This window comes from Emydura macquarii, unplaced genomic scaffold (genome assembly GCF_026122565.2).
Source record: "Emydura macquarii macquarii isolate MOO-44397 ecotype Brisbane River unplaced genomic scaffold, CSIRO-AGI_Emac_v2 contig_1363, whole genome shotgun sequence".
NCBI lineage: Eukaryota > Metazoa > Chordata > Testudines > Chelidae > Emydura > Emydura macquarii.
The window spans coordinates 10,836,505-10,858,419 of record NW_027131500.1 but is presented as its reverse complement, the minus strand read 5'-3'; the positions used below and the strand labels follow the sequence as shown (position 1 = coordinate 10,858,419).

Sequence of the window (21,915 nt, the reverse complement as noted above, 5' to 3'; positions counted from 1 at the left end):
GAAAATCTTGGCCATAGTGCTCAAAATGTCAGCAGCCACATGAAGCCCTCTCTACAGTAGCACTTCCACTGTTGCTACCTCCAGTGGAGCTGAACCAGTGCTAGTAATGGCAGTAAATTTTAGAGAAGAACAACTACTGGGCACAGTATAATATTGTGAATGCCCAAGACAAAAACTGAGCGAATTGAGACCATTGTTCTGATAGTTAAAATACTTTAAAACATAGCAGCTTTTTAATGTAACAGTTACTGGGAATTTTGTCCAACTCAGTCTTAAAATTGTGATGGTTTCAGTGTTGCTTTTGCAATGTTCAGTAATGGTGATACAAGTATGAAATGTTTTAAAGCACTTTAAAAATACAAAGTGATGAACGTAAGTGCCATCATTATAATTGATTGATAACTCAGTGTGCACCTACCTAGTGAGCAACAATGGAATATGCTAGTATTTTCTGTTCATTTTAAAATAGTTTGAAATGTTTTTAAAATGAATTGCCTGTAATTCTAACTTGTGCCCATTGCAGGTCAGTTATTATTTCCCACTGAAAACTTTATGGAGGTCCTTTTTTGCTGCGTTAGTGGCTGCATTTGTTTTGAGATCCATCAATCCTTTTGGTAACAGCCGTCTTGTCCTTTTTTATGTGGAATACCACACCCCTTGGTACCTTTTTGAACTGTTTCCATTCATTCTTCTGGGAGTGTTCGGCGGGCTGTGGGGAGCATTTTTCATCCGTGCAAACATCGCCTGGTGTCGCCGACGCAAATCAACAAAATTTGGGAAGTATCCTGTCCTGGAGGTCATCATTGTTGCAGCAATAACGGCTGTCATTGCCTTTCCTAATCCATACACAAGGCTCAACACCAGTGAGCTTATTAAAGAGCTCTTCACAGACTGTGGGCCGTTAGAATCCTCCTCCCTTTGTGACTACAGAAATGACATGAATGCCAGTAAGATAGTAGATGATATTCCTGACCGTCCAGCAGGCACTGGAGTTTATTCAGCTATATGGCAGCTGTGTTTAGCACTTATATTTAAAATAATTATGACAGTCTTCACCTTTGGTATCAAGGTAACTTTTAATGTAATGTATTTCTAGCTCTATTAGTTTAATTACTTCTCTTCTGCCTCTTCATCTCCCCCCCAAAACAATTCCTTTTGTTTATAAATATATAAATAATAGTTTTTGTATTTCTCTTTACTGAGGATTATTGAAACAAATCACCGTTTTAATTTTACCTTTAAACTACCATTTTGCTCATACAGCTGGGGTGTATGTTAAAATGTACATAATGATGTATATGGTGCAAAAGACAGAGATTGATCTTTGGTGTGGGCTGATTCAGGCCCATACAAATTAAGGCAGTGTACCCAAACTTCTCAGCTCAGCCCATTTCAGGAAAATGAAATCATTCATGTCCACCAACCCCACTATGGGGTGTTAAAAACCTGCCTCTTATGCATTCCTGCACTGCCTGCCCCCCCAGTCCCTGCTTACTCCTTCCAAATAGATCAGAAATCTTAGATTAATTTATCAAATATATGTAACAAGTAGAAGCTGCCAAATTAAACCAATAAGAAACAGTCAGTGATTCTCTAGCTGTTTGCTTTTCTGGCATTTTTCTGTACTGAAAGTCATAAATAGGAACTGGGCTGTGCGCATGTGTATGTATAAAATGTTCCACCTACAGTCACCAAATAACATCTTTTTCAGCATTTTTTCTAAATCAGTTTCCCATCTTCAGTGGCAAGACCCCTGGGTTTTTGCAGCGTACTGGTGCAGCAGAATGGAAATTCTGGGGCAGCTTCAAAGGTTTTACATTATTATATTTGATTCTCCATTTTTTCAATATGCTGCCAGTTTTTAATAACTATCCATAGCTATGTCTTGGAAAGAATTGTGTTAAGAGGGAAGCTAGAGGTTTTAACAGCTAGGCTTGGGGACTCAAGAGGATGGTGTGGGAGACAGTTTACATTGTGGGACAAGCACTTTAACTGGATGTTGCTGCTAAAATGATAAGCAGTGAATAGTTAACACTGTTGGCAGTTTAGTCATCGTGGTAGGTTTCAAAGATGACATTTCTTTGAGATGAATGCTCTGTGCAGACTCAGGCAGCGCTTGATGAATTGATTTGCCTTTGGTTTACATTTTCAAAGTTATATTTGCAGCTATAAATGTTGAAGATGTAACTTGAAAATAAATTCTGAGACAGTTCTGCAGCAGGACTTAGATTTCATAGCAAATTTAGTGGCTGTGCAATCAATCACATAATCCACAGAACTCTCAGGATGCCATGGTAAAAAATCAAGTGACATATTTTATTACATACAAGTCTTGTTACTGATTTCTTTTAAACCTTGGATTGGACCAAAAATCACCTAACTGTTTTCATAGTATGTCAAAATTGGGGAAGAAACACCTGCGATGCATTTAAAACTGACCAGCAAACTCTCAAATTATGAACATGTTCAGTTTTTCTTAGATTCAGAAGCACACTACACAGTGCTTGTGATAGGGTCTAGTTGACTGCAGGTTTATCCAATGAAAATAGATAGCAACAGAGGAACAACAGTATAAAAGGCACAAATGCAGCAAAGTGCCAGTAAATGGCCTACTACTTTGAACAAATGGAGCATATAGGTGATATATGTTCTGAACGTACAAAGTTTTAACACTTTGCACATTTTTGGTGTGTTTTTCTAACAATTTGGGAAAGGTGTTTCCCTTAAGGCCTGAGGCAAGGCTACAGTGTTCCTTTCCTGCACCAGTAGTTTCACCATTTCTGTACGTAGGTCACCAAGAAACATCCATTTCATACTCAAAGATTTATTATGGCATGTGTGGTTCAGCAACATCCAAACTACATGCATTTAGACATGCAGTGTGTGCATGCAATGCAACAGTGAGTCTTTGCCTCATCAACAGCATCTGTCAAGTCTGGGCTTGCCAGAAAATGTATCTGACAATCTCGGCTTCCCTAAAAACCCTTCCTAGCAAGTGTAGGCTTCCCAGAAAATGTATCTGACAATCTCAGCTTCCCTAAAAACCCTTCCTAACAAGTGTAGGCTTCCCAGAAAATCAATTTGACAGTGTCATCTTCAAAGAAACTCAATTTGCTGGACAATTGTGATACATGAGACAAATGTTATCTGGGGTCACATAGTCTCTGAAGACCCTTTTAGTGCATTTTATGGAAAAAAAAAAAACTACTGAAACTATGATGATAGAAATAATGCTGAAAGATTCATATAATTATATCATAACTACTGCCTCAAAATAAAAAAAAATCTCATGAAGGAATACTTGCATAATTAATTTGGGGTCTAACTGACCTCAGTACCTTCTGAGTGACATTTTTCACTACACTAGCACCACAACAGGTATACAGACAAAACCAATGACTGCACTTTACCTTGTCCAGCATGCTGGGGGAAGGGTAATTGTGCTTTACAGGCAGGGGAAGGGAGAAGGGCTCAGAAGCAGCTGCAAAAGGGGGAGTGGATCAGTGTCGCAATGTTGACTCATCCCCAGGGACTAGAAGGGCTGGAAAGTTGAAAAAGGACAAACCCAGTAGGAGAAGCCCCTTTTCCCCGGATAAGGCAGAACAGCACCCACTCTCCCTCCCCTTGAGGTGGCAAAATACTAGGCTATGGTATCAGGCTAGCTGCTTCTTTCCAGGGGGGCTGGGAAGGAAATTTTCCCTCCCTACCAGATTGGCTTGGATTAGGTGGAGCAGGGGTAGTCCCAGACACCTAATATAAAGTTGTGGCCTGATTAAAACCATATCAAGTGTCTCCTGTCCTTTCGGGATAGCCAGACAATGATATCAGGTTGTCCTCATCATAGTTTGAGAATACTTAAAGCAGCAGCAGTGGTTTGCCTATTATGTTTTTTATTTAAATTTTTGTATGTGTTTGGGTCCAAGATACCCCACCTTGAAAGAGAAGTACTTTCATTTTCCCCATTGTCTAACATTGAGGGGTCGAACTGACCCCATTACTTTTTTAGTGACTAAAAACCCAGAACTGGTAGGATGATAAAACCACTGTGGAAAGATTGACCTCGTCCTTGTTTGAGACTACTTAATGTGTGAAGAGGCACAGGTTATTTACACTTTTGTGTGTGTTGGGGTCAGACCCTAAAGCATTAGGAGGGTTCAATTAAATTGACATATTATATTTTGAGGAAATATATTTAGCCAAGAGGGCAGGGATATATGTATAAGATTTGTAGTTCAGCCAATATGTAACACATTTCCAGCACTGCTGACTGCCTTAAGGAGAACCAGCAGTGCATTTCCAGAGTGTAACGAGACTTTTAGACACAAGTATGTTTTTCAGAGAGAACATTTGCTCCGCAGAGAGGAGAAAAGATGAACAGCAGCTATTACGTTGCTGAATTGTCACAGTTCTTAATGCTTCTGGCATACGTAAGATTTTGCTCTGCTTCTTTTATGAATCACGCAGTGCCAGGCAAAGCTGTATCTGTGGGTCCTGGTAATGAATAGGAAAATTGGAGCTTAAAAGAAGAAAGTAACAAAAATCACAATAGGTTTGTGAGTGTAACTCTCAGTGCGAACATGTGTATGCTTTACCTTACCTGTTACTAATAAGGGTTGCCTTCTTTGATTTGTTGGTATTTGGCAATAACCTCCATGGTGCCACATATTTTAAGGGATGTTTGATCCCTGTATTTAAGAAAAATATACATATTAAGAAGCCACAGAATCGAGGGAGCTGGGGAGCGGAAGGGAAGGGGAAACCAGTGTGGGGAGCTGCATGTTTCAATCAGGAAACCTGTTTGAGTTGTGGGTGTTGGCTCTTGGGATCTTCAGCCAATAGAGAGTAGCAGAAAGTAAGAAGATCTCTCAATATTGTTACATGACACGGCTGTGATTTGGGCACATGTAGGGGAAGAACTGTGGTGTTTGCCTGGAAAACCAAGTTCATGGTTTTACCTTAATAAAAGATTGAGCCTTAAATTAAAAACACATAAAGTGAAAAGGAAAGATGAACATACCTAAATATTCAAATAACAGAAGGGTCAGTATCTTTTTGTGTTAAATTCTAATAGCTTTACAATGGCAGTTCATGTATTAACTGCTCCTTCAATGGCAATTGGAGTGTTTCATTTTCAAAACTTCTGATCAGCTTTACTTTTTCAAACATATGTAAGTTTTTTTTCCATGTGCTTGTGTTGTGTGAAGTAGCTGTCCAAAAATAAGATTCTAACAGGTTCCATGTATTTTAAATCTTTGCCATGTTAGCAGTTCTTTTGTTTCTGTTGTAGGTTCCATCAGGTTTGTTCATACCTAGTATGGCAATTGGAGCAATAGCAGGAAGGATTGTGGGAATTGCAGTGGAGCAGTTGGCCTATTATCATCATGACTGGTTTATCTTCAAGGAATGGTGTGAAGTTGGAGCTGACTGTATCACACCCGGCCTATATGCCATGGTTGGTGCTGCTGCATGCTTAGGTAACTAAATTGTACCACAACAAAAAAGGGCCTGATTCATTTTATGTTACTGAAATAGATAAGTTTAGGGGTGAATGAAAAAAGTTGTACTTCTTAAAGCAAACGTACAATATTAGAGGAGCTTTTTACATAGAACTGTTTTATTTTAATAGGAAAATGTGCATATCTTTATAGGAAATCATTTAGCTGAATAGTAAAAGAGAATGTAAGAATGGCCATGTTGGGTCAGACCAGTGGTCCATCTAGTCCAGTATTCTGGCTTCTAACAGTGGCCAATGCCAGATGCTTCAAAGGAATTGAACAGAACAGGACAATCAGCAAGTGATCCATCCCGTCAAGTCTCAGCATTTGGCAGTCGGAAACTTAGGGACACCCAGAGCATGGGGTTGCATCCCTGATCATCTTGGCTAATAGACATTGATGGACTTGTCCTCCATGAACTTATGTAATTCTTTTTTTGAATCCAGTTATACTTTTGGCTTCCACAACATCCCATAGCAACAAGTTCCACAGGCTGATTGTGCGTTGTGTGAAAAAGTACTGCCTTCTGCTTGTTTTAAACCTGCTGCCTATTAATTTAATTGGGTGATCCCTGGTTCTTGTGTTATTTGAAGGGGTAAATAACACTTCCCTATTCACTTTCTCCACACCATTCATGATTTTACAGACCTCTATCACCCCCCCCTTAGGTGTCTGTTTTCTGAGCTGAACAGTCCCAATCTTTTTAATCTCTCTTCATATGGAAGCTGTTCCATACCCCTATTTTTGTTGTCATTGTCTATACCTTTTCCAATTCTAATATATCTTTTTTGAGATAGGGTGACCAGAACTGCACGCAGTATTCAAAGTGTGGGCCTACCATGGATTTATTTAGCAGCACTATGATAGTTTCTCTCTTATCTATCCCTTTCCTAATGGTTTCTAACATTCTGTTAGCTTTTTTGACTGACGTTGCACATTGAGCAGATATTTTCAGAGAACTATCCACAATGACTCCAAGATCTCTTTCTTGAGTGGTAGCAGCTTAGATCCCATCATTTTGATGTATTGTTGGGATTATGCTTTCCAAAATGCATTACTTTGCATTTATCAACATTGAATTTCATCTGGAATTTTGTGGCCCGTCACCCAGTTTTTGAGATCCCTTTGTAACTCTTTGCAGTCTGCTTTGGACTTAAATGCAAAGTTTAAATCACTTTCAATGTATAGATTGATTATATACTATGAAATAAAAAATGGATTGCAGTATTTAAATTGTTCTCTTTGGGGCATTGAGATATTAATAAGCCCTTACTCAGAATTAAAGGTTCTCTGGAACATATGATATGTAATTTTCCCCATAGTTAAGGGTTTGCAAAATAAGAGGTGTTGGAATCATTTAGAAGTATTTGATTTGTACATGCTGCTGTTTCCATATTCGTTGCTAAAATGGTTTCTTGAAAATACTTAATAAGATAGGCCAAGAGTTTCGAAAGGGTCTAGTGATTTGAGAGGTCCAACTTGAGATGCTATTAAGGGGCTCATTTTCAAAAAATGCAGAGCTACCACCTTCTGAAAATCAGGCTCTTTAACGGTATTTCAGGTTGGTCACCCCAAGTAAGTAGACACTTGGAAAAATTCACTTTAATTAAACTTTTGAAAAGCCATTTGTACAGTTCCTTTTAAAAAAATCATACCAGTAAATGATCAGATGAGCAGGATGGGACAAAACTAACAGGCGGACAGCAATGTCGTCATCAATCTTATTTTAAAAAATCCAAAATTTAATTTGAACCTCTTTAACTTGTATCTGTAGAAAGAAATCTGATTAATTCCAGTTCTTCCTGAGCATGTTCTATCAAATGAAGACACATTAGCTACCACTGGGCTGCAGAAGCAAAGAACTTGTATTGGTTAATTTTTAGGTGGAGGGGAATATTTCAAATGTTCCATAAATGTATATTCTGTTGATAGGGTTATCCAGCAGGACCCTCATGATTTACAAGAGAGGAAAAATTGCTATTGACTGCATCTTCTCCAGTTGTTTAGAGAGAGTTAATTTTAATCTGTTTGAGATTCTCTTTGGAGTTTTTAGTTGAAAAAAGAAAAAATATTCAGTTTGTAACCCCTTTAAATTTGTAGCCCTTGTACTGCTTCCCAAGGGCTGTATTTATAAACATTTTTAGTATTTTTGCAAATGTTAAACTTTGTGATCTTCCTTAACCTTTTCCTTGATTATTTTCTTTTAAAAAACTGAGTAAAGTGTTTTGGCAAATATAAAGCCATCATTACAAGGATTATTTTAAGGTCTTGGATTTTTAGTTAATTTATATGACTAAGTCAGGCATGTGTTTTGTCTCTTAAGACACTGCACATTCAGTTTTTCAGGGGTTTCTCAAATGTTCTCAGTTACTTCTGGAGTTTTACCATGCGTTCATTGCTATGTCTGTTGCTGTTAACAGACTAACCTTTTGTTGATGTCTTTATTGACAGGTTGGTACCTGGCAGTTGACAGAAGATCAGGAAATTCCTTAGCTGGGATATTCTCTCATACTAAAATGTTGATAAGTTCCTTTTTTCTTGCAGGTGGTGTGACAAGGATGACTGTCTCCCTAGTGGTTATTGTATTTGAGCTCACAGGTGGGCTGGAATACATTGTGCCCCTTATGGCTGCAGTAATGACCAGTAAGTGGGTAGGTGATGCCTTTGGGAGGGAAGGCATCTATGAAGCGCACATCCGGCTGAATGGCTATCCTTTCTTGGATGCTAAAGAAGAATTCACTCACACAACACTGGCAGCTGATGTTATGAGACCTCGAAGAAGTGATCCACCTTTGGCAGTGCTGACCCAGGATAACATGACAGTGGACGATATAGAAAACCTGATCAATGAAACCAGCTATAATGGTTTCCCTGTTATAATGTCAAAAGAGTCTCAGAGATTAGTGGGATTTGCTCTAAGGAGAGACTTAACTATTGCAATAGGTAATTATTTTACAATTCTATAAGATCATACATTCTACTCAAATATATTAATACTTTAAAACAGAATTTACTATGTATCTTACTGTTATACCAGACTGTTTCATGTGTCTTAAAAGTCCAGATGGGTAGCACAGGCTGTTTGTTCCTCTCCCATCACCTTGATCAGGATGCTTAGAACTTCTTTTTACAGTGGTGTCTTGCTGTAATAGGTTCTGAAACAGGGCACGCTTTCATAAAAACTATGCCACACTGGGACAAACCAGTAAACCACCTACTCTAGTATTCTGTCTTCAGCAGTGGCCAATGCTGGATGCTTCAGTAGAAATTTATGAAACCCATCCATAATGGACCTAATTGTGCAATATATACCGTGGAAGGAAGAGCTATGTCAGTTGCCACTCCCATATTTTTGTGGCTTTGTGCCAACACTTCCTCATCTGAGATTAAACTGTCTTCAATGCCCCTGTAACGAGCGTAGATGGCCAAGTGGCCTAGTGGTGAGATTGCCTGGCTCTCACCCTTTAAGGCTGGGGGGAGGAATAGTGGGACCCGCCTCATCCCCCCACCCCATTGGGTCCAGCCCAGCGCCCTCTGTATGTCAACCCTTGAACAGGGGGTTGGAGTCCCCCCCCACAGGGAGTCAGAATCTTCTGCCCTGAGCTACTTCCTACCAGTCCATTCAGTTTTGGGCTGGCCCCTCTAGTCCATCTACCAGGCAGCTTGCATTCCCTAAGATTCCTTCTGGGGTCTGGATGGCACCTTGCTGTGGTTCCAGGCTCCTTTGGTGGAACAGCCACAAGCTGGTGAGGCTCAGTTAGTTACCTCTCATTCTGGGGGTTCATCCGCAGTCTCCCTGGGCTGGGAAACCTGTGCTTACTTCCAGGTGGCTGCCCTGGTTGGCAGGCCACAGCTCCGTCCCTTCAGGCAGGGAGACAGTACTCTCTCCCTCCTGCCTCTTCACCAGTCATCCCGCAACTGAGCCAGGCTCCCTTCTTTTATCCCCTCTCCAGATCTGGCACTGGCTGCAGGTATAATGGGGTGGGACTAGCTGGGCCCAAAGGCTTTCTTTAACCCTTGCTGTGTGGGCAGTTTCCCTGTTTCATCACAGCCCCATTATTATAATTTCCAGCTGCAAAGTTCTCTGGGAAATATTGCCTGAGCCACCCCTCTGTGGCAAACCGAATCTGATTTCAAACTTAATTTCAAATTTTATACATCGCTATAAACCCCTGGGCTGTTTTATGAATTTTGATTAAAAATTTAGAAAGGTTAGACCAGTTTTGGCATTACAAAAATGTCCAACAGGTTGTCTTCATATAATACCAGGGTGTGTTGTCAGTAAATGTCTAATATGTAATTGATTTGTCTAGTCAGTTTCATGTCAGAACTCCACAGTATACTGAAGCCCTCTTAAATACAATGTATGGTATTTTTTAATGTACATGCCATAAATTGGAACATAGCAAAATTATTCATTTAAAGAAATACAACACTTATGTCTGAAAATGTTTTACCTATTATTATTAGAGTTAATGCCTAATATTCCATGTAACTGAAACACTAGAGGAAAAGAAGTTATTTCAGCTTGTTCACTTTAAGTGAAATTCACCTGTGCCGGGGACTAGCACAAGGCCTATCTACCACAAAAGTTACACAGTTAGGCCTTGTGGTGAGCATTCTGTGTGCATGTCACAGCATTTTGTGTACAGTCAGTTTCCTCTTTTATGGTGGATCTTTATCCAGGAACAAGAGAGAGAACATCAGTATTTAAGAAAATGTGATTGTAAAGCTATGAAATATGGTTAGGGGATTCACTGGAAGATATGGGATCTGATATTTCTTTGTCTTTTTTTTTAACTCACTATGTTTCAAATTGATCATGTCCCTTTAACAGTGATAGTTGCGGGAAATATTTTGAAGTATCCTTTCTTTTTTTGTAAAGAAAATCCACAAACAACAACAACACAGAACACCAGCACCAAACACAAGTCTTTGATATAATTCCTCTTGAAAGAAACTTAAAAATCCTTTTTCCATTTAGCGGATGTTGATTTTTTTTCCATTTCTGATTAAATATGGAGTTATCATGGCCTTTTAATTAACTCTTGAGTGTGCATTAGCATCACTGTAACAATTTCTACTTCCTTTATTTTCAAGACAAATATGGCAACATATATTCTTTGCTTAGTTGAAAGATGTAAGTTTTTGAGGACAGGAAAAACAAGAGAAATATTTATCAGAGGCAGAATACAAATTCTATATATAAATATATATGATTCTTATCAAGATGCCCATAATCTAGTATTTGTACCTCAAAATGTAAATGAAAGTTAAACTATGTTGTCTTTCATTTACATTTTGGAGTACCTAATACTAGATTACAGGCAAAGAAATTTATCTTCATAATCTTTTTTCAGGCAAGATTCATTTTACCATATAAATTACACAGTGGAAATTATTCACTCTCAAATTTGTATATAAAAAAATAACACTCTTGGATATGTTGAAAGTAGGGAAGTTTATGTCAAAAAATGAGGGAAGACTGGCGAGGGAAGGAAGATCTGGCACAAATTGGCAAATTACACACATTTGCAGGAACAAATACATTTCCTAAACAGCTGCAAATCAAGAGTCCTTGATCAGCTTTAACCTGTTTATCCAACATTTCATGACAAACCTTGGCAGCATTACTGGGTAATTGTTACATGAGACTGCACTCCTGAACAATTTCTTCCCTGCAGTGGCCAAACATGTGCTTCCTCCACATTAGATCTTCTTTTCCTCCCCTTTATTGTAAATGAAAATTATTTATTGTATTGAGGGAAATCCCACAAAATGTATAAAGCAATCACTACTAAAAAAAGAAAAACATTCCCATGATGCAAAACAAATATGTTAGTGTAGTATACAAACTACAGGAAATAAGTCAGATATGTTTACTTTTTTTAATGGTGCCTACTGTATAAAGTCCTGTTAGGGTTTCCACAAGCTATCTCAGGGAGTGACAGAGAAGGAGAGTGTTCTAAACTTTCTATGTGCCCTCCCTACTCCAGATTCAAAGCTTAGTTGATGGTGTTTTGTGACTTTCAAGGAGCAAACTATTCTTAGGGAAATAATTGAATTAATTTTCCTCATGTGTCATGTGAGCACCCTCTCAATCACCTTGTCACCCTTGTAAGAATGTGCTTTTGTTTCAGCAGCAGAGGGATGTGGTAAAGATAGGACAATCAATGTGACTGCACTATATTGAGACAGTCCTCCCATTTACGAAGCTCATCTGTTTCTGTGCACTACACACTGATAGTGGATGCCAATTGCCTAAGACGTTATTAAATAGCATGTATATTGCCCAAATGGTAAAAAGATTTGTTCCACTACATGCCAGCATGCATATTTGAGATCTTTACTAAATTACACTAAAGGCAGAGTGTGGCTGAAAGTTGTATAATAGATGTCTCTTCTGCTGGTCTGTATGTAGTGCGTGTACTGGAGAGAAAAGAGGTGATTGTGAAATCTAGTTGGAGTCTGATGCCATTCATTGAACTTGCAAGTTGCATTAAATCCTTTAAATTCAAGAATGATTTCTTGCCCCCTAATTAATTGTTTTTCTCTTTTTATTAAAGAAAGTGCTAGAAAGAAGCAGGAGGGTATTGTTGGCAGTTCAAGAGTCTGTTTTGCCCAGCATACTCCATCACTTCCAGCAGAAAGTCCTCGGCCTTTGAAACTTAGAAGCATTCTTGATATGAGCCCTTTCACCGTGACAGATCACACACCAATGGAGATAGTGGTGGATATTTTCCGCAAGCTGGGTCTGAGGCAGTGCCTTGTAACACACAATGGGTGAGTACAGCAGCAGAAACACTGTTCATTTTGTCAGTTGTAATACTGGTGATTAGTATAAAATTCCGACAACTTAAACTTAATTCCTATGTGATTCAGGCCTATCATATTTAATGATCTTGTTGCTGTCTGACCTCAGCAACGGACAGCCTGTACCTGAGCCAGAAGTTGAATTTTCTGGTCGATTTCAGTGACTGGTGAGAGATTGAAAAAAAAAAAAAGCTACACCTCACTAAAACTGTTCCAACAGAAACAACTTTGAAACAACAAATTCTATCAGAATGAAATAGTTTGACAAATAACCATTAGGAACCAAAATTGCATGCAAATACAAGGGAAAAACTCATCTGATCTCTCTGCCCCCCTTCCTTTCTCTGTGCCTCTATTCTGATATTGTCGATTTGCAGCAAGTTAAAAAAGGGCTGCAGAGAGCAAAATTATAGTTTTTAAAAAAACCAAACTCTTTTATTTTACCTTCATACAGCCTTACTTTTATATTGTGAAATAACAGGAATAAAATGCATGATAATTGGATATTTTCCATGATGCATGATATTTGGATATATATTTGATATTTGGATATTTTCTTTCATGAGGCAATCATGATGGAAATCAGGCATGAGGTGGGAATATCTAATTTACTACACTGAAAGCTTTATAATGAGCTACAGCATCTTCCCCCTTCTATTGTGAACCAATAAGTAAAAAAGTAATTCTCTAATGTAATGTAGACATTCGGGTTTGGGCCTGAGCTCTGGGACCCTCCCACCTCACAGGGTCCTAGAGCTGAGCTCCATCCTGAGCCCCAATATCTATATTGCAATTAAACAGCCCTTTAACCTGAGCCCCAGTCATCTGGCAAGGGCCAGCCACTTGTTTTTAACAAAAGCCAAGAGAACAGGTCCAAGGCAGTAATAGACCTGTCATTTTAAATAGTCAGTCTCGCACACACAGTTAATTCAATTGGACCTGCAAGAGATATCATTTGTGTAGCACAAATTCAGTCTTCTATGAGGCACAATAGAAGGCCCAAATTTTCTTTTTTGTATTTTTGTGCTCACTTTGTGTTCAATGTTTTTGCCATCGATGTGTGATCTGCAAATGCGTGGAAAAAAAGGCTCTGAAACCTTTAAGAGAAAATTTGCACATTTATCATCAGTACCTGCATATTTTAGCAGGGGTGATTAAAAGCCTGCGGTGTAAATATCCTCAGAGGTTTGATTCTGGCATATTAGCAGCTAGGTAGCTATTACTTAGTTCTAAAAGTTCAAGCCAGAACCATTTTTGTGTTCTAAATTTTAAAACATACTTCAAAAATATAATTTCAAGAATGAGAGGGACTCTGGGGGCTTGGCATCATAGTGTGAGCTGCCAGCTACATATATAATTAATAAACTCTGCCTTTTGCAGCATTTAAAGACTTGTTATAATTGCCTACTTTCTAAAATAAACTTCTCCTTTATAAGGCTTCTTTCTGAGGGACTGCTCCTTTACTGAACACTTTGCTTTCATGCCTTCTATGTGAAATATGTGAAGTATAATTAAATGTAGCAATCTCTGACACAGTTGTCATGCTTCTCCTTTAGCATACATTCTCAAGACACCTGAGACATGGAGTATTCCTTACTAATTTCATGTTGTTTAGTGTGAATGAGTAGGGGAGGATAAACTAGAGAACTAAAATATTTGGGTGAAGGGGTTGTTTATTTGCTTTGTTGTGGGCAAATGGACTGCTCCTGTTAATTATAGAAGTATAACAAATTTATTTTTAAATTGCATTATTCAGATGATACCGTCTTGGAAGCATGATTAAAATGCATTTGCTTTAAATTTTTTCTTTAACACATGCATGTACTGAAAGAATGGTGGGTACTTTCTGAAACTAAAATAGCTTCCTAAAAACCTTTCTACTTCAGGGCAAAGAACTCACATTATCAATTTTAAATCAGTGTATGTATCTAATTACATTCCTGAAACCCAGTTTGGGGAAAGAAATCTGCAACACTCTTTGAGAAATATTTATGATCTGTTCAATACTGTAAGTAGCTTCTACTGAAGCTTAGAGCTCAAACACAGGAACCTAATGATTGTTTTGGTACAGTTGTTAATTATAAAGAAAAGTTAACCATGCAAAATTAACATCAAACTCTATTATGAATTTTAAACAGTTGCATTCAGTATAAATTAGTGGAAAATGTGGACTACTTCATTAATCAGCTGCATGGTAACAATAACCATTTTTGTTCTCCTGCTTCAGCTTGTAAACTTGTTATTTTGTGAGCTCAGTATTTATTACTGGTCAAATTTAAACCTAGTTTGTGATGCTTTGGGTAATAGCAGTAGCAAACTGCCACGTAGACAGAAAGGGCTAATGTAATCTAAATTATGGCAAAAGAAAAATTGGTAACAGAGAATCTGTAAATCAAATATACTCTCAAAAGACAACCTTCCATTTTATTAAAACTAGTTTGTGCAACAACATGTTATTGTTGGACTAGGAAGCTTCATTAATTGATATTAGTGATAGTAAATTAAGGACTATTGGGAAGTACATAACGGAGTAGGTTTAACTCATTGATTTACACTGGCGTATTGATTCAATGCAGCCACTCCTAATGTAAACCAATGTGATTGGAGAATTAGGCCCACTATGACCTGAGCTACAGCTCTGAATGATTTTGCTGCATATGGTAGCTTCAAACACAAAATTTCTTTCTTTCTAAAATCCATAGTTTTATTTTAGTCTTGGTTATGTACTGTGGCAGGCTAAAATTTTAGCACCCAATACTTGTATGAGCTTAGAAATAACTGCTGAAAAAAGGAAGGTAAATTAAATTTTAGTTCCAACGTTTTACTTTTTATAACTGCAAGATATATGAATAGATATTCAGGAAGGTGAATGTGATAATAGTAAATCTACCATGATGTCCATATTCAACATTTGAATATATTATTTTAAGGTTAAAGATGCATTTTATGCCATATAGAAAACGAACCATCAATCTCTATGAAAGGGGTACTGATTGTCAAATCACTCTTCATTTAACTATGTCATTATTAGCATTCTTGCAATCCATGTTTTTTTCATTTTACTCTACTCTAAATCTTTCTCATTATGATTGGAACTTTTTTTCATTTGATTTCACACAGTTATTAGCATAACATGATCTGTTTCAGGATTGTCTTGGGGATCATCACAAAGAAGAACATATTAGAGCATCTCGAGCAACTAAAGCAGCACGTCGAACCCTTGGTGATTAGATATATCAGATCTCCTAATTAGACATGTTAGAAGTTAGGAAGCATGAAACTTGTGAACTGTTCAGTGTTCTCTTACCATGACATCAACTGAACAACAAAAATCTTCCTGTGCAACAAATATAAACATTTGCTGTTAATCACAACATTAAAAGAAAGTAAGTTGTAGAGATCAAATATCAGAAACTTACTTTGATATTCTTGAAAGGATGGCAAGTGATTATATTATGCCAGATGGAGAAAGGCCCGGTTAGATCACTTTCTCCTTTTTCTTTTTTTTAATACATATTAAGATGCTTTTGTATTGAAACCAGAATATTCCTTTGTCTGATCTTGGCAGCATTAAAAAGTTGCTAATCAAGCCAAAAAAAATGTCAGTTTAGTTTTCTGACAACCAAACCAGAACATAATTTTTACTTACTGCCAGCATTAGACTTTCCTCTGCTATGTCCCATGTATTTGCATACTTCTAAAGAGCAGTTCTTTATTTTTTGTTATGCACTGTATGTCCTGCTGCTATTATCTATAGCTATCAGTGTCCCTTCATAAGATGTCTAGTTATTTCCTAAGCCACTGAATGTTATGTTCATATTTTTACTAGTGGCTTCATAACCCTGATACAGTAATTACACTAATATGTTGTGATCTAACCTTAATTTAACTTAGAAATTATCTTAATTTGGATATTGGTTGCACTGCAGTTGTTGCATCTGTACTAAACCTGCCCTCTAAACGTATCTGCTTATGTGCAAAACATGTTAATTGTGTTCACATTTTATTTTAATATTTCACAAGTATTTCATGCCTCCTTTAAAACAACAAACCAAAAAGTACTAACCAGATTAACAAGATCAGTAGCTCATTCTTTCTGCTTCTCCTGTGATATTATCCTTTAGGGCAGCTTCACTCTTTTTGATATAACACACAGTTATATCCTTAACAGCTATTAAGATCTTTTCATAAGAGCACCATATTTAAATTTTAAAATGCATATATTCTTTTAAAATTGATAGTTTCTTTATTAGTTTACTTTCTAAGGTTCTAAACTTGAGAACACAACAACAACTATTGATTGTTTTGCTTAAATTCTGCTCTCAAGTATGTGCTCTTATGAAGATACCAGATTAAGCCAGTATGTTAGACTGGAAAGATCCTTTAAATTTAATTTTAAAAAAAAGTTTGATTTGGTTTCAGGGTTTTGAGCCATCAAGCAATTTGTGACTTTTGGTGGCTAGATTGGAGCATATTTTCCTTTTGAAATGGGATCAATATCACTTCCTAGTCATACCTTTTTTGTTCTTTGTCCTTTGTTACTTTTTTGTTGGCATACGTTAATCAAAATTTCATTTTGTAGAAACAAAAATTAAATATAAATGGTCTTGGACTCTGCTTGCATTACTTGCATATCATGAAAAATGGATTACAGCTTAGTGACCATCCTATTTGGTGCCTCAACGCTGCTCTTTTAACAAAATGATGGTTACTTGATATTTTTATTAATAAAATGTTTTTGTTTAAACAAGAAAATCAGGCTATTTTGCTCTATTCCTGTCAACAAAAAGGACTTGGCTACAGATTTAGTTGTGTTTTTTTTCTCTTGTAGATTAATAGCCATTTTCTATTTATCCTTTTCAGGCGCCTCCTTGGCATTATAACAAAAAAAGATATCCTCCGTCATATGGCCCAGACGGCAAACCAAGACCCCGAGTCAATAATGTTCAACTGAAACCCATAGCTGAGGAGAGAGAGGAAACTGAAGAGGAAGTTCATTTGTTGAACAGTACAACGCTTTAACATATGGGATTCTTCTATGGTTGAAAATGAGAGCTGGATTTTTGCATAACAGTGCTGTTGGAATTCAAGAGTTGGTCTGGGGGAGTGTGGAGAGGAGGAAGAGTGATGATGTTCCTCACTGTAACGTGGGGAGAGTGAACCTCTGCTATTCTGCACTGGAAGCGTTCCATGACGACAGATCTGCCATGATAGTGCAGAGCAAAAGCTGGGTCAGAAGACAGAATTCTCCAACCCCTAGCCTAGCATTGATGGGATGCATTGTTAGTCCCTGTTTCCAGAGGGATCGCTTTGAATTGAGCCATCTTTTGAAGACTGCAAGGTCTTGCCCTTTTTACCATTGAAAACTGTTGTGTTAACTCATGAAATATAGTTATTACACATCACTTTTCTACATTCCAGAAGATCTTTTATTTCTCCCCCTCTCTTTCTCCTGAGCCATAACAGAGCCTCTTTAAAATTGGTGTGCCCTTCTGAAGCAGTAGTTTCTCATATTGAGATGTACTGTGACTTGCCGAGGTTTGATCACACGAAGGGAGTTTTTCTTGTGCCATTAAACATGTAGTTTGTACATCATGAAAAGCTTGGGGCAGTACAGATCTGCTTCAGCAAAAGCAGATTGAATAGGTAACACCTTGTATGAAGCATGTGTGAAATTTTGCAGCCTTGGGTGCTGAGATTTCAGAAAAATTAAAAACATGAAACTTGTGTTTCTAGGAAAAATGTTTTTGCTGCTGAATATATCAATAATGTGACCTGCTCTTATGCAATTTTTGTATTATTGAAAACACTGACATATACCAATGTTCTGCAGTATACGGAAAAAGTACTGCTACTCTGGTAATTTAAGAACTGGAACAATTCTGTATAAGTGTATCTAGTGGTAATTGCATGTGGAAACACTGGACATATTTTCCCATTAAATTAAAATCAATCATCTTTTAGTTTTTCTTTACCACACAAAGATGTTCTACTGCTGACACTGAAGAAAGAACTATAATTCATAACTTGCACTAAATGTATATTTTTTCTTGAAATTTTACCATTCTTTATTTATATTTTTATGGATTAAAATATATTAAATATAAATCAGTTAACATCTCACATAACTAATTTTACCTTTCAATGTGATTTTATAGAGTAAGTCAAAATCCTCTACATGTAATGGAGGGTTGGAAAGAAGTTTACAACTAGATGAAGGGTTTAAAAAAATATTTCTTTATGATCCAACAGGAGCATAATAGCATTTTCAAACCTCACTTTCACTGCCATAACCTTGAGATGTCCATTTGTTTATTATTACAAAACTGGAAAAAAAACCACCTTACAAATACTCTTTTTAAACACTGCAGGGTTTTAGAAATAATAATTAATTGATAGACCTGTTGTGACTTACTTTTGTTTAAGAATCTAGAAATATACTGGCTGAAACTTCTGATGAAATATGTAGCCTTTTAGAAAACAAAACAAAAACTTACTTGAAATGTTGAGTGGGGTTTAAACTCCAGCAGCAACACACACATTAGCAGGCTGACAGATTCAGAATTTTTCTTTTCTTTTCAGAAAACCTAATCAGTAGCTGACCATATTCATTTATCAGATTGAAAAAAAAAATACCATACACAAAGAAAAGACAACAGCCCAAGAAGGTATTGTCTCGAAAACAAAAACTAGGAAAGAGGCAGTTAAAAAAAAGTGTGGCAGATTAAATTAATCTTTTGGCACGTTCATAATATTTATAACTTGAAATTAGACACATATGCCTGAGACTACAAAATATAACAGATTAAAAAAATTCTCTCAATTTAAGGCTCTGATTCAGCAAAGCACTAAAGTGCTTAATTTTAGCAAAAGTAATCACACTAAAGCCAATGGGACTAGTAGCATGCTTAAAAGTAATGCATGTGTTTGTGCTTTTCTGAATCAGGACTGATTATAAAACTGTAATGAATGTTTAAATTCTATTGTCTCTGACCCAGTGGAAAACAGAATAATTTTCTCTTGTGCTTATCATAATCAGCCCTTTTTAAAATTGGTTGGGAACTAAGGCAGGGACCCAAGCTACTATTAAAATAGCAGTTTTGCAACTAACTATAATTTTCTAATTGAAGCAAATATGCAGTGGGCCATATTATGCTTTATTATAGCTGTCTAACCGGTACATCTGATCAGACTGCTGAATTTGGTTTAACTGTAGGAAGCAGTTCAGGACATTGCCTGTGATGTTGTCTTTCGTCATCCAACTTGTTGCTCTTTCTTGTAGTGGAAGGATATAAACAGAACATGTTTTTATTTCAAAAAAAAAAAAAAAAAAAGTTTTCTAATCACTTTGAACCCCCACCCCACCTGTGCTGCTCTCTTTACCCTAAGACACACCACTATGTGTGTTGTATAAATTCATATCTAGTTCCACTTTCACAGTGCATGAAGTGAAACAGTACAGTTCATGCCCCTGCTGGGTCTTTTTTTTTTTAACTGTAGATTCAAGTGCAATATTTATATTGTGCTGATCTCATGCACCTTGGTTCACTGTTTTACCCCCTAAGCTTTCTTCCTTGATATTTGATGTTCTTATTTAATCATCGTACATTAGAAATTCTAATATTGAATTAAGTGTGCCTGTGCTGTTCAACAAAGAGGTTTGTTTTTCTAATGTAAAATTTTCAGCGCCTTATTACAGTTACTGATTTGAGCAGATGCGGTAGATGGGGTGAGGGTGTCAGCATCTTTTTGTTTTTAAACTGTTCAGTTACTGATTCATGAAGAATGCATAGTTTAATCTGTGATGTTGCCTGGAGCTGTATTTAATATTGATCTTAATGTTTTTATTTATAATAGTGTGGTAGAGCTGTGTATCATTACAGTAAAAACTTTACTGTGATGATTTAATCAAACATTAAAAATTTCTGTATGACCATTTCTTGTTTGACTTTTAATTGTGCTGTGCTATCAACGATTATTCATGTTGGTTTCCCCCTCTGAAATGTATGTGCCCCTGGGCGGAGTCTACATCTGACCCAAAGAAGAATTAGCAGCAAGCAATTTTACATATAGCAAAGCATCAACTAAACAAAAAGGCCACAGAAAAATAAGACATCAAGAGCACAGTTCATCTGAGCTTGTTGCTATTTTGCATTTGCATATGATTTACCTAGCAAACACTTCAGTACTAATGGATTTTCTTTGAAAATTTCCATTTTTAAAAAAGTTGGGTTTTTTGCTTTAAATGGCAGAACATTTTGGTTCCTGATTGCTGCTTTATTATGCAATCATCTAATTTTAACTGATGGCTTAAAGCCACAATTCTGTATTTAAATAACTGCAACTTCAATACTTCACTTTTAAACCATGTTGGTTAGCATGGCTGACTCGCAGATGCCTCAGTTTCATCCACATCATGCATACTGCAACTCCTACTTCTCTCTAGTAATGTAGCAATTACATTTTATAAATGTTTTATTGCTCTTGAAGGCCTTTAAGCTGCTGTCAGTATACTTTATTGTACAGCAAACACATAGGGCTATTAGTGAATTTTTCCATAAAGGAAACAGGAAAATCTGTATTAAGGCCCCACTCCTGCAAAGATTTAAGCACCTACTTAATGCTACACAATCCGTGTAGTCCTATTTAACAGTATGTAATGTTAAGCATTGGAGTAAATCTTTTCAGAATTGGAGCCTGAAATGTACCTTTGACAGGTCAGCCAGTCTTCTGTGGTGTGCGCACAAAATGAACAATCCTGAGCCCACGCAGGAGCCCATAAACACTTGCTACACATGAATATTTAAAAATGTATTTATATGTTGACAAGTGACAAAAATAAAGCATTAACATTCCATCTCCAGTCTTAGTGGTTTCCATATAAAATTCTCTCACTGTATTAGGAAAAGCAGTTTACATGTCCTAGTGCAGAAAACTCATCCTACACTCTGAACGTCGAGCTGCTTTTGCTGGCTTGCACATTAACATAGTAAGTCATTTTATAATTACAGCCGATCCATGTCAGCTATATTAGCTAGACACAGGAATGAAGAGTACAAACTTATTTTAATCACGTCTGCGTGTGACACTGAAGCTGCATGGAGAGCAGGTTTACCCTAACTGTAATTTAACAGTGTGACAATTACTGCACACCTAAAGTTAGTTGCTTAACAATATATTTGTAACCAATTGCACAAGCAATCTGATATCTTGTAATCTCCCTCAGTTATTTTAGTAGTATTTTTCTTTCTACCTTGCCCAGAGGAAAGATATGCAACCTTTCTAACGTGGGAAAACTGAAACTAGATAACTCTGAGTGTGCGTAAGTGTGTGCATATATATATAAAAGCAGAGAGAAGTGGGATAAATGCCATAGTTAAAGTAAAGCAGGGGTATCAAACATCTGGCCCACAGGCCAGATACAGCCTACCAACCATTTTGGGCTGGCCCCTGGCGGCAGTGTGCACTGCCGCGACATCTCACAGCGTTGTACTCTCTGGCAGCATCACATGCTGCCACCAGAGGGTACAACACCGCGCGATCTCACGGCAGTGGGTACTGCCACCAGAAGGTATAAGGCCATGAGATCTGTGTACTCTGGTGGCAG

General features: G+C 37.2%; 1 protein-coding gene across 5 annotated transcripts in view; it reads left to right on the top strand.

Moving 5' to 3' along the window:
- The window catches only part of CLCN3 (chloride voltage-gated channel 3), a 63,635-nt gene extending 43,391 nt beyond the window's left edge, over nucleotides 1-20,244 (top strand). For 2 of the 5 annotated variants that reach the window (XM_067551740.1, XM_067551741.1), the window contains exons 8-13: nucleotides 524-1,069; nucleotides 5,288-5,474; nucleotides 8,040-8,438; nucleotides 12,062-12,278; nucleotides 15,456-15,531; nucleotides 17,172-20,244. In XM_067551740.1, coding sequence (XP_067407841.1) covers nucleotides 524-1,069; nucleotides 5,288-5,474; nucleotides 8,040-8,438; nucleotides 12,062-12,278; nucleotides 15,456-15,531; nucleotides 17,172-17,330 — 1,584 coding nt within the window. In that variant the 3' untranslated portion in view covers nucleotides 17,331-20,244. Of the gene's footprint in view, nucleotides 1-523; nucleotides 1,070-5,287; nucleotides 5,475-8,039; nucleotides 8,439-12,061; nucleotides 12,279-15,428; nucleotides 15,532-17,171 lie in introns of all 5 variants that reach the window. The other 3 variants (XM_067551742.1, XM_067551743.1, XR_010920478.1) reach the window with 2 other exon arrangements.
- Nucleotides 20,245-21,915: the final 1,671 nt, after the last annotated feature.